General features: G+C 35.3%; 1 protein-coding gene across 1 annotated transcript; it reads right to left on the minus strand.

The window, feature by feature from the left end:
* Positions 1 to 1,010: 1,010 nt before the first annotated feature.
* Positions 1,011 to 17,880, minus strand: cfap52 (cilia and flagella associated protein 52). The gene is made up of 14 exons (XM_067374362.1): positions 17,774 to 17,880; positions 17,447 to 17,646; positions 17,163 to 17,299; positions 16,859 to 16,987; positions 13,483 to 13,582; positions 13,222 to 13,338; positions 12,783 to 12,883; positions 12,455 to 12,625; positions 12,166 to 12,314; positions 10,640 to 10,785; positions 4,673 to 4,824; positions 3,655 to 3,757; positions 2,170 to 2,281; positions 1,011 to 1,842 (listed from the first exon to the last, which is right to left on the minus strand). Exons 1-14 carry the CDS (start codon positions 17,832 to 17,834, stop codon positions 1,667 to 1,669), a joined length of 1,854 nt encoding a protein of 617 aa, XP_067230463.1. The 5' UTR covers positions 17,835 to 17,880; the 3' UTR covers positions 1,011 to 1,666.
* Between the last annotated feature and the right edge of the window lie 648 nt (positions 17,881 to 18,528).

An 18,528-nucleotide genomic window follows, 5' to 3' on the forward strand; every position in this document is an offset into this window, starting at 1 on the left:
ACTAATAATATACAGTAAAGTGTCTTAGATGTTTCCATGTTTTTTCGACAAAATAAAATGGGAAATAGAGGGTAATGATGTCATTGATAGGGGACACACGGACACGGTGTGTGTCCTGGTTAAAATTGCTTATTTCTCTGGATTTAGAATTTCTTGGAAACATTAAGTGTAATAAGTACACAAGTCATCAAAAAATATAACATTGTTTTAGTGGTTTTTGAATATTTTAATCTAAAAATCCTACATATTTGTGCCTTTAACTGGTTTCATATGTCAGATTTATTGTATGACTCGGGCAGAGAAAAGCTGTTCCTATCAAACATTATTTACTTAATCAAGTCAGTGTAATGGTGAAGGGATAGATCGAATTGGCCAACTGATGGAAGGTTTGCAAAGAAATTTCATGCTCCCTTGTAAAAATATTTTATAGTATTTTCAAAATACAAAAATACAGTAATTTATTTTGATACATGGTTTGGCTGCTGTGTTTTGTAGTTTATTTTGATACATTTAAAGGTATTTTGTAATTTATTTTAAAATACAAATTAATGTACCTTTGCCCATCCCTGGTTAAATGAATGTTTATTGCATTTTTAAAATGTCATGTGTGTTACCATGATGGTATTTATTGTTTGTGTGAATGACACTGTGTGCACCTTCTATATCATTCTCAGCATGTGGAAAAGCTGCTTGTGATGAACTTTGATTCATCATGTGATTCTCATCACCACTGTGTTATTGGTGGTTGTCAGTGTATTACAAAGGTACAATACAGATATTAGTACTTCAGTAGGTTGGTAAAATAAACAGTTATTAACCATAATTATTACAATAAAAACCTTTAAATTATACGGTTTTGGACTGTAAAATAAGACAGCTGTCCCATAAAACCTAAAACGTTCCTACCGTATTTTTTACGGTAAAGTCGTGGCAACCACAGTTGCTGTTTTTTACCGTAAATTTTACAGGGATTTTTTTTTTTTTTTTTACAGTGCAGAGCACCCCCATCCCACTCCAAAAAAAAAAAAAAAAACCAATTTCAGACTGAATATGGTTGAATATCCTTACTGTTAGGGGTTAAGATATTCATTATTGAGACTGTTCCTCGGAGGTGAGAGGGAATTTGGGACAGGCACATCCAGATGCTGGGTTCATGCCTTGCTTTACTTCTCCGAACCTCCCCCGCCAGCTCTCTGGAGATTCTCAGGTGATATATTAGCTGACAGTGCAGTTCACAAAAAGTACTCAGAAACTGGGGCTCTAGGCTGCTTTATTTCAATGAAATGACTGCAATAGGACTGTTTAATGGTACCTTTAAATCTCATTAGAATTCATAACCTAATTATTTGCAAGGAAAAGGAATGCCATTTGTCTTTTTTGGTTCTATGGCTCTACATTAAAATACTTTATTATACAATAATGTTTTCTTCCAGATTAAGGTGCTAAATTTATTTGTAATACTATGTTTAAATTTAGTAACTGAAATCCAAGGGGCCTGCAGTTGCTCGTAAGAAAAAAAAAAGTCACAGCAAATTTTATTCTGTTGGGTTTTAAATCTTTAGAAAAGTTAGTTTCTTGAAAATGTTATATGCAAGGCAAATTTATATTTCTCTAACAATCATCATATCTGAACTGCATTAGATGATCATATTCACTGTTTAAGATTCTATGAGGGCTGTGGGTATCTCCACCTTAGGATAGCTCCATCGGCACTGGTGCTGACAATATATCTGCTGTTGGGACAGATCCTCACATTTGTGATGCTTCCACTGTGCCCAATGCCAACATGGGTCACTTCTCCATCTGAATAGTGCCAGAGCTTCAGTAGTTTGTCATCTCCACCTGAAAGAAATGTTTGATGTTTAGCATTAAACTGCAGAAAGCAGTATGAATACACACTAAAAACAGGAATGTTAGATTAGCACTTTATCAACTCAAACTGTGAAACTCATTTAAAAATAACTGCTGGGATCATTTTGAATTCTGCAAGTGTTTATTTAGACCTGGTGAGCAGACATTTATCCAACTGTTTTGTGAATGATGCTTTTCTGCACCGTTATAAATACTTCCGTTCATATTGTTTATTGTGCCACCTGTTGTTACTGTTATATCCGCCATATGACAGAAGAATGATTCAGTGAAAATAACTCTGCATGTGAAGGTACCTACCAGTCACAAAATATTTTCCATCCTCAGAAATGTGCATGCCATTTATAGCTCCGGACAAGGAGCCCTCAAGTTCTCTGATTGCTGAACCATCATACACCTCCCAGTAGCCAATCTGTTCAACAGTTAAAGATTGCATGTAAGATGTCTTATCCTGGTCTAAATGTCAGTTTTAATGGTGGTATAACAAACAAATAAATAAGGTTAATGGTTCAAAATGGCTGACAAATCTGATAGTGAAGAGTATGAGAGCAACAATTAAAAGAATAAAAAATAAAATAAATTAAAAAAAAAACAGAAAAACAATGTAATTTATTCAGATCAAAGGCAAAGAACTATATGCAATGTAATTGCAAGATAAATATCAAGATGTAATTTGTTATAGTGCAACTTCAGAAAAACAAATGGCTCTAAGCCTTCTGTTGTTCTTTGTCTTGGGATGCTGCATCTGAGCCTGTAGACAACAGATATTACATAAATCTAATTTCCGTAGACCACTGATTGCATTTCAGCAGTAATGGGGATGTTCACTTTAGTGATATGGCTTTGCTTTTTTTGATAATTAGATTATTCATTAAAAAAAGAAAGAAATTCTGATTCTGAATGCTTTTAATTTATTAAAATATCCAGTCAAAATGTACCAAACGTCATACTTATGAGGCTGTTCAAAATAAATAAATAAATTTAAAAAAGAATGATGATTTATGACAGAACAGTTCTATCAAGTTTTAAAAGGCATGAGCACTGCAGACAGAGCAGGTCTGGTACGCCTCATTGAGATGGCTCTGTCCCAGCAGGCTTTGCTCCAGCACTGGGTATCCGGCATGACCCCAGCTTTGTGTCCTTTCAAGTACTGTACCTACTGTGCTGGTTTTGGCTGCTTTTCCTGGACAACAATGGAGTCGCATTTGTGTTTGTTTGGCTACAGTCTGGATTATTATTAATTACTGTTATTAGATGGTTGAAATTAACTGAACACGTTTGATTTTTGTCCAAATGCAGCAAATATTTAATCAAAATGTTATACGCTCTCCTTTAGTACCATTGTTGATAAAAAAAATTAAGCTATTTGCAAATAATATAAGGTCTTTAAATAAAAAATAACATCATGAAATAACATCTTGTTTTTCCACAGATGAAATATGAATGAAAACACTGTGAATGTCAGTCTTTCCTCTGCTTCTGTGTGATGGACGTATGTACACAGCCGACCATACGCGTTCTAATAAGCTCTTTAAATGAACACTGATGCTGTGCCCTAAGACTAGCAGATGGACTATTTGGCACACTGTAGAATGAGCGGATCATACTACAGTACAACCACGGGAGACTGGGAGAGCTTTCTGTCAGCTTGTTGTTGTGTACACAGTATCCATCTGATTTTTTTTTTTCTACTCTCTCACCTATCCATCTCTCTCTCTCTCTTTCTGGCCACGTTTCTCTCAAACTCATGCCAGTACATCAGTCTAGATCAGCCTAGTCTTGTACCTTTCTGTCAGTGCCACTGGTGATGATCTGGAATTCCTCAGGGTTGTAACATACAACACTGAACAGGGTATTGGCCAAGACCATTTGATTCCTGACAAACCTCCTGAATGGGAAATGAGAAGAACCCAGACAAACATAGTTACATAAAAAATAATGTTTTTTTCACAAAGCAAATCAGTAGCCTGAAAATTTGGTTAATGTGAAGGTGTATGATTTAAAGGGATAGTACACCCAAAAATGGAAATTCTGTCATCAATTACTCACTGTCACATCTAATCACCCAAAACTCAGATGCTTCATTAATCAGTCAAATAAATCCATATGAATCGAACAGTTTAATCCAAGTCTTCTGAAGAGACACAGTCACTTTATATGATGAACAGGTTTAATTTATATTTAACATATAAACACTGATCAGAGGACATACATAGAGCACTCAAATATGGTAAATGGAAGCTCAACCGCTTTGCTTGAGTTTTTGGGTAATATAGAGTAATAGACTTTCGAAAGAGAGACAGACATCTCTCAGATTTCATTAAAAATATCTTCAATAGACTTTAGACAGGTTAGATGCCATATTGAATTTAACACAGATGAAAACAAGGCTGTGAGGGATAGATGTACAGGCTTTACAATGGCACACTGTATAAAGGTCCTAGATCATTTTCTCAACTTACAGAATTTTTGTCTACTGAAAGTTTTATTTTTCCTGTAAAGACGTTTCGTCAGCTGAACAATCTGTATGTTGTTAAACAACAGTACGATCCATTGAGCGCACTGTATTTTATCCTTCACAGGTTCCTTTTCATTCATGTCAAAAATTAAATATGGCACTACCTTGACTAAAGTCTATTGTGTTCCAAAAATGAACCAAATATTAATGGGTTTACAATGACATAAAGTTCTTTTAACTTTTCAGTTCTTGATTCGTTTCTTGATTCTTCATAACTTGAGGCTAAGACCTTTCACTCAGTATGTCTAGATTATATATCGATGATCTGATGCTCTTCAAACTTACACCAGGTCCCAGATGATGCAGGCTCCATCAGAGCTGGCCGTCACACACTCCTTGTCGTTACTCTTGATTTTAATACAATTAACTGTGGCTTTGTGCTCCTTCATGGTCTCAACGAGTCGATAAGATTTCTGGAATATCTCCCAGACTCTCACCTTCGTTACAGAGAGATGTTAAAGTATGCATTTATTTTGCAATTATTGTAAGGATGTTTTAGATTAAAAACAACAAAAACATCTCTACTTATTATTACATGGCTCTGTTAAATATATTCTTATTGGCTAAATGTGCCATTATGTGGATGAATATTGTTGTACAATGAAAGCTAAACTGTGTATTTGATCATTTGATCATATACTACCGTTCAAAACTTTGGAATCTTAAAGGTTTTTTAATTTTTTTGAAGGAAGTCTACTATGCTCACTATTTTAATATATTTTAAAAATGCTTAATCTTGTGTGGCAAAGCTGTGTGGTAAAGCTGCAGTAGTCTTCAGTGTCACATGATCCTTCAGAAATCATTCTAATAATCTGATTTGTTCAAGAAACATTTCTTATTATCAGTGTTAAAAACAGTTGTGCTGCTTTTGCATTTATTTGAACTCAGCAGCCCTTTTTCCCCTCAAAAAATGAATTAATTTACAAACCCGATACCAAAAAAATTGGGACACTGTACAAATTGTGAATAAAAACAGAATGCAATGATGTGGAAGTTTTAAATTTCAATATTTTATTCTGAATATAACATAGATGACATATCAAATGTTTAAACTGAGAAAATGTATCATTTTAAGGGAAAAATAAGTTGATTTTAAATTGCATGGCACATCTCATGCATCTCATTGGGACAAGGCCATGTTTAACTAGATATTATCACATAGAGACTGTGTCTGTACCTCGAACTAGTAAATACAAAAAACTTCCAAAACCTTTTAAGGGTAAAAATTTAATTGATGTTCAAAAAATGAAAATCACAGATAAATCAGATAAACAAATGATAAAGCTTGGGTTACTGAATATTAGATCTATTTCTTCAAAAGCACTTATTGTAAATGAAATTATCACAGACAATAAACTAGACTTGCTGTGTTTGACAGAAACCTGGCTAAAACCAGACGATTACATTACTTTAAATGAATCTAGTCCTCAAGGTTATGATTATCGACACAATCCTCGACAGAAAGGCAAAGGGGGAGGTGTTGCTGTAATTTATAGTAATATATTCAGAATCATTCAAAAGAATTTCAAATATAATTCCTTTGAAGTGATGGTGCTTTATGTAACATTATGTAAGTTGACATTTGTGCTGGCTACTGTATACAGGCCACCAGGGAACCATACTGACTTTATCAAAGAATTTGCTGAGTTTCTATCAGAGTTAGTACTGGCTGCGGATAAAGTCCTTGTTGTTGGTGATTTTAATATCCATGTAGATAATAATAAAGACTCATTTGGATTGGCATTTTGCAGATATTTTAAACTCTATTGGAGTTAAACAACATGTGTCAGGACCCACTCATTGTCGTAATCATACCCTAGATCTAATACTGTCGCATGGAATAGATATTGATGCTGTTGAAATTCTACAGCAGAGCGATGATATATCAGATCATTATTTAGTCTCGTGTATAATACAATTAGCCAAGGCTACAAAACCACCACCCAGCCATAAATATTGTAGAACAATCACGTCTGCCACTAAAGATTGCTTTATAAATAATCTCCCCGAGCAGTTTCATCGCCTTAGTATACCTGACAACTTAGAAGAACTCGATGCTGCAACAGAAACTACTGGCTCTCTTTTCCAGCACATTAGATGCGGTCGCTCCTTTACGTCTAAAGAAGATTAAGGAAACTAATCCAACGCCGTGGTATGATGAGCACACTCGGGCTCTAAAGCGAGCTGTTAGAAAAGCTGAACGTAGTTGGAAGAAAACAAAACTAGAAGTTTTTCGCCTTTCGTGGAAAGAAAAAATGATTGAGTACAGAACAGCCATAAGAAATGCTAGATCTACTTATTTTTCAAATCTCTTAATAGAAAACAAACATAATCCTAGGTATTTATTTGACACAGTGGCTAAATTAACTAGAAACAGAGATTCAACTGCTGACGTTTCCATAGAGCACAGCAGTAATGACTTTATGAACTTCTTTACTTGCAAGATTGATAATATTAGAGAGAAAATTATAAACATGCAACCGTCTACAGTTTCTCTTCAGACCGTGCACTGTAGTGTCCCTGAGGTAAAACTAGAATCATTCGCCGCTATAGGAGAGGAAGAATTATCTAAACTTATCAAATCATCAAAATCAACGACATGTATGTTAGACCCAATGCCGACTAAACTACTGAAAGAAATGCTTCCAGAGGTCGTAGGTCCACTTCTTGATATAATTAATTCATCTTTAACACTAGGACACGTGCCAAAAACCTTTAAGCAGGCTATTATCAAACCTCTTATTAAAAAACCTCAACTAGATCCGAGAGATTTAGTAAATTACAGGCCAATCTCGAATCTACCTTTTCTGTCAAAGATACTAGAAAAGGCAGTTTCAACACAACTGTGTTCCTTTTTAGAAAGAAATGGAATCTGTGAGGATTTCCAGTCAGGATTTAGACCATACCATAGTACTGAGACTGCTCTCGTTAGAGTTACAAACGATCTACTCCTATCATCCGATCGTGGCTGTATTTCTCTATTAGTGTTATTAGATCTCAGTGCTGCTTTTGACACTATCGATCATAACATTCTTTTAAAAAGACTTGAAAACTATATTGGCATTAGTGGAATTGCTTTGGCATGGTTCAAATCATACTTATCTGACCGTTATCAGTCTGTGGTAGTTAATGAAGAGATGTCGTATCGATCACAGGTTAAATATGGGGTACCACAAGGCTCAGTATTAGGACCGTTGCTTTTCACTCTGTACATGCTGCCCTTAGGAGAGATAATTAGGAAGCATGGTGTTAGTTTTCACTGCTACGCTGACGATACTCAGCTCTATATTTCCTCGCGCCCTGACGAAACCTACAAATTCACAAAACTAACAGAATGCATAGCTGACATTAAAAACTGGATGACAAGAAATTTCTTATTATTAAATTCAGAAAAAAACTGATTTCCTAATCTTTGGACCAAAAACTTCTTCACGAAAAAACCTTGAATACTCTCTAACACTTGACGGGTGCTCCATTAAACCTTCGTCCTCAGTTAGGAACCTGGGTGTGCTCTTTGATACCAATCTTTCATTTGAAAGTCATGTTTCTAGTATCTGTAAAACTGCCTTCTTCCATCTAAAAAATATATCTAAATTACGACATATGCTCTCAATGACAAATGCGGAACAGTTGGTTCATGCATTCATGACCTCAAGACTAGATTATTGTAACGCTCTACTGGGTGGTTGTTCTGCTCGGCTTTTAAACAAACTACAGTTGGTTCAAAATGCGGCAGCTAGAGTTCTTACTAGAACCAGAAAGTATGACCATATTAGCCCAGTTCTGTCAACATTACATTGGCTCCCTATTAAACATCGTATAGATTTTAAAATCTTGCTACTTACTTATAAAGCTCTAAATGGTTTAGCTCCCCAGTACCTAAGTGAGCTCTTAATGCATTATAGTCCTTCACGTTTATTGCGATCTCAGAATTTAGGCCAGTTGATAATACCTAGAATATCAAAATCAACTGAAGGCGGCAGATCATTTTCCTATTTAGCACCTAAACTCTGGAACAATCTTCCTAGCATTGTTCGGGAAGCAGACACACTCTGTCAGTTTAAATCTAGACTAAAAACACATCTCTTTGCTCTTGCATACACATAACACATTATCAATACATTAACATTTTTCAAATCCGTTAAAGGATTGTTACGCTGCAATAATTAGGTCGGCCGGAACCGAGAACATTTCCTATAACACTAGATATACCTGTACATCAGAACAAGAATGGCATCTACGCTAATATCTGTCTCTCCGCTTATCCTGAGGTTTGCCGGGTGCTGGATCCAGGCCGTATCCAGGTCAGATGGAGAACCTGCGTCTGGACCTGACTACAACGTAGCCCATGATCCCCGTATCCGCTTACATATATTTATATATAATCGATTTTTAATCTCTATAATAAAAATGTACAATTCAGATTTTGATCTCCATATACATTTACATATATATATCTTCCAAGGGGTTTTTTCCCTCCTAGGACTTTTTTCCCAGTGCTAGCACGCTGGGTTTTTCTCCTAGGGGGTTTTTTCCACCCCTGGAAGTCAGCCGACATTGGCTTAATGTAGCACCATCTTGTATATGTTACATATTACCACGCTTGTTTGTACAGTTTTAACCACTTCCCTTTTTTTTTTTTTTCTGTGCTTCTAATATGTAAAGCTGCTTTGAAACGATTACCAATTGTAAAAGCGCTATATAAATAAATTTGACTTGACTTGACTTTAACTCTGTGTGGCATCCCCTCTTCTATTTATAATAGTCTGCAAATGTCTGGGAACTGAGCAGACAAGTTGCTCAAGTTTAGGAATAGGAATGTTGTCCCATTGTTGTCAAATACAGGCTTCTAGTTGCTCAACTGTCTTAGGTCTTCTTTGTCGGATCTTCCTCTTTATGATGTGCCAAATGTTTTCTATGGGTGAAAGATCTGGACTGCAGGCTGGCCATTTCAGTATCCGGATCCTTCTACACAGCCATGATGTTGTAATTGATGCAGTATGTGGTCTGGCATTGTCATGTTGGAAAATGCAAGGTCTTCCCTGAAAGAGACGACGTCTGGATGGGAGCATATGTTGTTCTAGAACTTAGATATACCTTTCAGCATTGATGGTGCCTTTCCAGATGTGTAAGCTGCCCATGCAACACGCACTCATGCAACCCCATACCATCAGAGATGCAGGCTTCTGAACGGAGCGCTGATAACAACTTGGGTTGTCCTTGTCCTCTTTAGTACGGATGACATGGCGTCCCAGTTTTCCAAAAAGAACTTCAAATTTTGATTCGTCTGACCACAGAACAGTTTTCCACTTTGCCACAGTCCATTTTAAATGAGCCTTGGCCCAGAGAAAATGCCTGTGCTTTTGATTCATGTTTAGATATGGCTTCTTTTTTGACCTACAGAGTTTTAGTCGGCAACGGCGAATGGCACGGTGGATTGTGTTCACCGACAATGTTTTCTGGAAGTATTCCTGAGCCCATGTTGTGATTTCCATTACAGTAGCATTCCTGTATGTGATACAGTGCTGTCTAAGGGCCTGAAGATCACAGGCATCCAGTATGGTTTTCCAGCCTTGACCCTTATGCACAGAGATTGTTCCAGATTCTCTGAATCTTTGGATGATATTATGCACTGTAGATGATGATAACTTCAAACTCTTTGCAATTTTTCTCTGAGAAACTCCTTTCTGATATTGCTCCACTATTTTTCACATTGGGGGACTTGGTGATCCGCTGCCCGTCTTGACTTCTGAGAGACACTGCCACTCTGAGAGGCTCTTTTTATACCCAATCATGTTGTCAATTGACCTAATAAGTTGCAAATCGGTCCTCCAGCTGTTCCTTATATGTACATTTAACTTTTCCGGCCTCTTATTGCTACCTGTCCCAACTTTTTTGGAATGTGTAGCTCTCATGAAATCCAAAATGAGCCAATATTTGGCATGACATTTCAAAATGTCTCACTTTCAACATTTGATATGTTATCTATATTCTATTGTGAATAAAATATAAGTTTATGAGATTTGTAAATTATTGCATTTTTTTTTATTCACAATTTGTACAGTGTCCCAACTTGTTTGGAACTTTTGTAATCGGGTTTGTAATTTCAAATTAATATTTCATAAACATTTATTTCTTATTATGTATTTGGTAGGTAGCCATGAACTAAGTGGGTTAATGTCATGTGTTTAATCTAAAACGTGAGCACAGCTCTCAAGAGTGAGTTTATGATGTGTATCTGATGTGCTGTACCTGTCCTTCTCCCCCTCCGCTGACAATCCTCTTGCAGTCATTGGTTGCTGCTATGGCAGTCACTCCCATACTGTGGGCATTATGAATTATCAGCCTCAGCTTCCCACTCTCTGGAGTGAACACACGAATCTTCCCATCGTTCCAAGCTTAAAAAAAGTATCAAATAAAGAAAGATGTGACTGAATTGTACTGAACTCCAAACAGGTTAAATGAGTGAATTAATTAACACATTTGTGCATAATTTAAACATGTTTTATTAAATAAATATTGGAGTATAGTGACTCTCTAAGTCTATTATTTTTAGGTCATCTATATTCTAGTGTACTGCAAAAACGGATTACAAATAAATAATTCAATAAATCATAATAAATTCATCCAATAAATCATATTTAAATAAAAAAACTATATATATATATATATATATATATATATATATATATATATATATATATATATATATATATATATATATATTTACAATATTAATATATTTACAATATTAATATATTTACAATATTAATATATTAAAAATAAATTTATTATATATTATTTATAATAAAAGTATAAATCTAACCAGCATCAAACTAGCAATACCAAGTAGTATTATGTTTTGTCTGTGTCTTCAGTTAAGATACAGCTTGTAAATACTTGATACTAAGCTTTCTAAGCTAGTCTTAACCACAAATTATTGGTCAGGAAATTAGCTCAATTTAAGTAAATGCACAACTTAAAAGGCTATTGCTGTCTCTGAAAAACATCAAAGACAGAATTAAGTTTTTGAAGTGTGATGCGTGGTTCAGCAGAGTTGTGTGGAATGATGAATCACAATGAAACACGAGTTGCATGGTGATGCTCCAGAGGGGTGTCTTCGGAAATATGGTGAGAAATATAATAATAAATGCATCTCTACCACAGTGAAGTATGGAGGAAAAGGTGTCATTGTGTGGGGAGTCTTTTTAGCTGCTGGTATTTGTGAGCTTCTTCACTATGAAAAGTCATTTAATGCTTTGGAGAACAGGAGAATATTGCAGAATGGCTTACTTCCCAAAAATGAAAAGTTGTTGTGGAATGATCAGTTTGTTGTTTTTCAACAAGACAATGCTCTTGCCCAAATTGCAAAGACACCCAGAAAGTAGCTTGAGAACAAGTCCATCAGGATCAACTTTTGGTCTGGACTGGTCAGAATCCAGATTTGAACCCTATAGTGAACATTTGGTCTCACATTAAACTCAAACGAACTGGGAGACATTTTCCAACTACTCACAAACAGTTTGAAGCCATTAACATTGAGTGGAACAACACTTCAGATGTAAAAATCTGTCTGCAAGTTGGGGAAGGATATTCCGTGACTTTATCTACAGTATCTGTGCAATTCTTGCTAATTTCCTGACCAGTGATTTGTGATAAAAAATGGTTAAGACCATTAAAAGACCACCAAATATTTTGGTTTCAAATGGAAAATACATCAACACAGAAAAGCTATGCTCCTAAAACCATTTAAACAGGTCATCCTATATGAGACTGACCACTGAAGATGCTCCTGCCATCTTGCATAAAGCCCAGAGCGTTGCATGTTATGTTGGGCACTATGATACGCAGAAGTTCCTTGGAGGACTCAGAATGCCACACTCGTATATCATTCTGTGAACAGGTGGCAAAGAGCTCTGACGTCCCACTGTTGAGAGTGATAGAGAGGTTTTTATACAAATAGATGGATGGTCAATGTATTTTACACAGGCCTCCGATACAAAGCTTACGTCTCCCTCTGGTGGTAGAAGGGAGGTTCTCACAAAGCATTGCAGTTGTATCACTCACAAAGGAAAGGCCACGTCCTTTACAGCACTGTTGTGATTTGTAGCAATGAGCTCTTGTTTGAAGTCGGCATAGCCTAAACTATAGATCTGTGCTGCCTCTGTCCCGACGTAGAACTGGTGTCCATCTCCACGCAAGGCTACCGACGTCACCCCTCCCTCCAATTGAACACTCCTGTCACAAATAATATAGTTAACCATAATTAGTGGTTGAACGAGAGGAAGACAGATAAAAAGAATAAATAATAACAAAGGAGGAAAAAAGAGCATATAAAAGAAAAAGGAACAAATCTGAGTAGAACAAAGAAGAGGAAACAAAGATTGTTACACACTTAATGGTTTTGAAATTCCCTCCTGAGCACAAAGTCAACATCCCATCTCCTGATCCCACTAAAATATCACCGGTCTTTAAGACTTTAAGAGTGTTCACTCCCTGCAAAAACAAGACAAAGTGCTTTAAAATATAATTTTACCCAAGAGGTCTGTTAAAAGATTTTTGTTCAAACTTGATGTTCAAGTTTTGTTTGTTGTGTCTCTGTTTACTTGTGTTTCCTGGACTGTGAGGTGTAATAAATAATAGCAGTAGTCAAAGAGATAATAAAACAGTCAAAGAAAAATAACATATTTTCAGTGCATTATTTTGAAAACAATTCACATAAAATGTACCAGTGCATTTTTCTCAGAAGTCATGCATATTATGTATATAAAAGCAACTTCAAAAAAAGACATTCTTAGCTGCTCGCTGTGTTAAATCACAATTAGAAGATTCACCTTGCTGAATTTTTGTTTAACAGGTCCACAGCTGTTGAGCAACCTAGTCTTCAGGTTCACTTTCAGAATATCCCCACTTGTGGTTCCACAGTAGAAATAACTATCATCATTTGGGATCTGCGAGGCAGAAAGACACTTACATTTAGTGATGTTTTATACATACCAGTTTTAGCCATACAAAACACTTTGAAAACCACGTGAAATGAGCAGGTAAAAAAAATGAGAGAACCAGAACCGGCAGTAGCAATGATTCTCACTTACCTCAAGGCATTTGACAATTCTCTTGAGCTGTCCAGTCTGACATTCTGTGGGCCGAATCTTTCTGTTGGGCAAATCGAGCTCCCAGACACGTACAGTTCCACTTAAGAAAAACAACAACAACAAACAAACAAACAAACATGAAAACACACTAAATTAACGTTTGCAGAAAGCGATAAGCACATTATTTCATGCGCACACATCTATTTTTAGTATATATATTGCCTGACTTGACATCAGAATGCACGTTGATATTCTGATCATGTTTTTTTCCAAGCAGATTTTACCAATTCCAAACCACATCAAAAAAAAAAAAAAAAAAACTACTATTAATTTTGTATTTAGTCATTTATAAGTGATATATAATTGTTCATGAAGGCTGGAAGTGAAGAACGCCTTATATTCATATGTGCATACTTATTAGGCAAGTTTTCTTTATAGATAAAATGAGCCAAAAAAAGAGATTTAACTCAGACTGAAAAGTCAAAAATCATTAAATGTCCATGAGAGGGATGCAATACTAATGCAATACTAGAAATTGCAGTAATGGCATGACCATTGGACAGTGAAATGCTCATTGGCTCAGCAGAATCAGACAAAAACAGGTAGCGATGAAAAGACACATATTAACTGCAAAATAATTAAGAATTAATGTGAACCATCAGGAACCCTTTAGTCTCCAGCACCACCATTATCCAGAACTGCAACCTACCTGGAGTCTCCAGAAGTGCAAGGTGTCAGGATCTCAGAGACTTACATTAGGTAAAGAATCCTAAAAAAATACCCCCACTTAATAAGAATCACATACTGAAGTGTTGTAAAATACATGAAGACTGATTTTTTATAGGCTTTATAGACAGATACTGTAGATTGAGAGCAGTGTTAATTTCGTTGACGAATAATTTTCGTCATAATTTTCGTCAACAACATTTTTTCACGGACGAAAACGAGACGATGACTAAATAAAAATGCGTTTTGAATGACTAAAACTATGACTAAAATCTACTCTAATTTTCGTCAACGAATAAAAACGAGACGAAAATGAAAGAGAGGGACGATTTGGGAAGATATCCAGTCAGGACTGCTTTCCTGTGTGGAAGATGCGCACATTTGAACTGTAATGTGCTGATCTAACCGCGGGAAACGCGGCGCTGTTGCGCGCTCTACAGGCTCGTGCAGCAGCACATCTGACTGCTGCGCAATTAATGAATAGCGCACATTTATGCCATCCGATTGCTTATAAGCTAATGTTGATGAATTATGACAATGTTTACTACACGATGTTTATATGGTAGCATGTTTTAGACGGTTGAAAGAATGCATATTTATCTCCCTCATGAGCAGCCTGCTACAGTGCAGACTGCAGACATTTCAGAATAAGAGTCACGGTGTATTTCGGGATGGTTTATAATTATTATTTTTTTCCTGGTCATTATTGTTATTTTGTTTAAACAATAAACTGTATTTAATTTATTTTCTGTTTAATTCATAGTAAACTACTGTATCTTCTGTCACAGGAAGGAAAGACTAAGAACATTATTTGACACATTATTCAATATATTTTACAAGTATTATAGTTATTAAAGTAGTTATTATAGTTAACTAAACCTAAAACCAAAGAAATCTTCATTACTTTAAATAAACATTAACTGAAATAAAAGATAAATATATAAAAATGTAAACTTATAAAAATGTAAACTTAATAGTTTCTAAGCTTTAGCTTAACCTGAGGTATTAAAATAAACAAAAAATAAAAAGTTATAGACATTTAAAAGCAAAATCTAAAAGACATAAACAAAAAATTACTAAAACTTTTAACTAAAATTACAATGAAAGCAGGAAAAACTAAAAATCAAATCTAATTTTTTTTTAAATGAAATCTATAATAGTAGCCTACCTCAATGATAAGTGTGTCAATCCCTGAAAAGTACTGAATTTTGCTCTTTCACGTGTTTTTGCACTTGAACGGTCAAAAACCGTCCGCTTTGGTGAGCAAAGTACAGTTGGGTGAACATAAACAGTTTGGGGAATATCAGATGTACCTATATCAGTGTATTGGATCTGTAGAAGCATTTTTATTGGAAATGCTTAATGCTTACAATTTAACTAAATTAGATTTTAGTCGACTAATTCTACTGTAGATTTAGTCGACTAAAATCTTATGATATTTAGTCGACTAAAACTAGACTAAAACTAAAACAATTTCCAATGACTAAAATATGACTAAAACTAAATGGCATTTTAGTCAAAAGACTATGACTAAAACTAAATCAAAATTTGCTGTCAAAATTAACACTGATTGAGAGTGACTTCTTGAAGGACCAGCACCACATCCTCTTGTTTGAAGAATTTATCTTCCAGAATCTGGCAGTACATTTTGGAAGATAATCTTTAGTCTATCTCTGCAAGACAGACTTTTCAGGATAGGAGATGGACTAAAATTGAACTCCCTAAACGTACTGCCAGATTCCAGGTAGGTTGCAGTTCAGGAAAATGGTGGCACTGGAGACTAAAGAGTTCCTGATGGTTTCACACTTAATTCTTCACCTTAATTCTTAATTCTTTTGTAGTTAACATGTGTCTGTTCTTCTCCACCTGTTTTTGTCTGATCCTGCTGACCCATTAACCATTTAGCTATCTATTGGTCATGCCTTAACTTTGCCATTTTTCGGTTTTGCATTAGTATTGCATCCTTCTCATGGGCATTACATAATTTTTAAATCTCTTTTTATCTGTAAAAGAAAAGCTGCCTAATAATTATACACATATGAATATAAGGCGTTTTTAATTTCTAGCCTTCATATCACTTATAAATTATTAAACACAAAATAAATAGTAGTTATTAAAATTTATGTGGTTTGGAATTTGTAAAATGCGCTTGGAAAATAAATATCATTAGAATATTAACGTACATTATAATAATTAAGCATGCTCTGTATTATATTATATAAATGTATTTTTTAAAAAAAAATACATAATTGTGCAAAAGACATGTTTGACTCTTCACCAAATAAGGCATATATTTTACTTTGGTGTGCCAGTATAGGAAATATCAGTTTACAAATGTTCATTTTGGCTTTAATTTTAATAATCAAATGAGATTTTTTTTTTTTTTGTGTGTTCACAACAGTCTCATGATTTAATGTGACATTAAATGTGTGTGTATATACCTACTGGTCAAAAGTTTGGAATAATTAAGATTTTTTGTTTGTTTGTTTTTTATTACCAATAACTCCAATCTTCAGTGTCACATGATTGTTCAAAAATCATTTAATGATATAAAATAAGGTGAGATAAAGTGTGCATCATTTGCTATAAAAGTTTTGCTTTAGATTAAAATTGATTCTTTCACAAAGGAGTATCAAAAAATTGGACTTACTTTCCAGCAGAAACAAAGACTTCATCGTTCAGGTTGGTGTACTCTATGGTGAGGCAGTGACCAGCACTCTGTGCTGAAGCAGGACTGCCACATATAGCCTCCTTACTCTCGATGTTCCACACAACGATACTAAAACCATAAAGTAAACATGCTAAGAAAGGACTTTCTAATGTACATCTAGACTCTAGATTAATATAGAGGAAATGTAGATATTGCTTAACCACACAAAGAGACAAGAGGTGAGAAAAACTGAAATATGCAATTGGAAATCAATTTAAGATCACTGCAATAAGAAGTATTTTACCTGGCATCATCTTGTCCACCCAGAGACACTAGATACTTATCATTTGGGGAAAAGCTAAGATCTTCAACTTTAGCTTTATGAAGCAAAAGACGAGCATATATCTCCTTCTTCTCATAGTCCCATATAATCACATCAGCCTGTAATGAGAAATTGGCATCTCATTCCAAGGTTATAAGAATGGACTGTTAAGGGAGCACTGTCTTCCAGTAAAACAAAGCATCTGATGTTATTAAGCCTATGCCATGTGTAAATTGTGTTTTCCCACTTTTATTGCACTAGCTCACCTTAAAGCCCATGAAAGTGACCTGTCCAGATGCAATATAGCGTCCACTTTTAGACACAGAAATGCAAGAGACGTTGTTCGTGTGGCCATGAAGGAAATCTTGTTTTCCACTTCTCAGACTCTTAATAATAACGGTGCAGCCAAGAGGATAAATAATATGTTCTCTGTCTGGATGCACTTTGAGTCCAGAAAACACGTGCCCTGTATAAACAATGTAGATGCTGCTTTGATACCGTTGAATTACTTTCATCTTAGCAAATACCGAGAGTATTGTTTAAATTTTAAAGACCAAACAATCAAATGCGAGAGGGTTCACAGTTCACCTTACCATTAAACCCAATAACAGCCTCTAATGCGAGTTGAGGGACTTCTTGTGTGTCTTCTGCCATCGTGATATAACTTTCAGCTTCGGATAAGTGTCGAAAAGGCTGCTGGCTTCGGGAGCCAAACACACGTATCTAGGCAACAGTGGCACTCTGTGTTTGGACTGGTTGCTTAGTAGCGTAAAGAGAGTTCATTTCATTGAATCGATTCATTTGACCTTTTTTTTTTTTTAGAGGACACAAAAAATCACTCAGAATTTGTAACGTAAAATGTTGCAGTTTTTTTAAGTTATTATTGGGATGTCTAAATAATTTAAGTGATTTTCGGTTTTGTCTGATGAGTTATTTAAAATTAATTAAAAGTCTTTCCAACTTTTAGGTGTGTGTTCGAGTTGAAGCGGTGCTGTGAAGAGTCCAATCGGCGTATGACATCAAAGTACCGCGAGAGCGATTCGACTTGAAAATCTGAGCAGAACCGATTCTTATGTCCGAAATGACTCGAATGAACTCCCGCGTCTCGACAAGATGGCGTCCACGGCAGAACAATACAGGTGTAAGTTCCTTTTTAATTGATTGATAAATGGTTTAATTCGGTTTATTTGACAGATTTCATCATACACTTGAATACTCAATTAGCTAAGTGTCAAATGACTAATGTTACCTCAGGAACAGACGAAGATGTGGAAAATTACATGTTTTCTGGCAAAAGCTCAGCTTGGTTGGGAGTAAGTTTATATATATATATATATATATATATATA

Source organism: Chanodichthys erythropterus, chromosome 21 (assembly GCF_024489055.1).
Source record: "Chanodichthys erythropterus isolate Z2021 chromosome 21, ASM2448905v1, whole genome shotgun sequence".
NCBI classification, from domain to species: Eukaryota; Metazoa; Chordata; class Actinopteri; order Cypriniformes; family Xenocyprididae; genus Chanodichthys; species Chanodichthys erythropterus.

Coding starts and splice junctions, on each gene's coding strand:
- cfap52 (XM_067374362.1), bottom strand. CDS start 17,834: ATGGCAGAAGACACACAAGAAGTCCCTCAACTCGCATTAGAGGCTGTT. Junction 17,300..17,446: donor TCACTTTCATGGGCTTTAAG/GTGAGCTAGTGC, acceptor TTCTCATTACAG/GCTGATGTGATTATATGGGA. Junction 16,988..17,162: donor GGTGGACAAGATGATGCCAG/GTAAAATACTTC, acceptor TTATGGTTTTAG/TATCGTTGTGTGGAACATCG.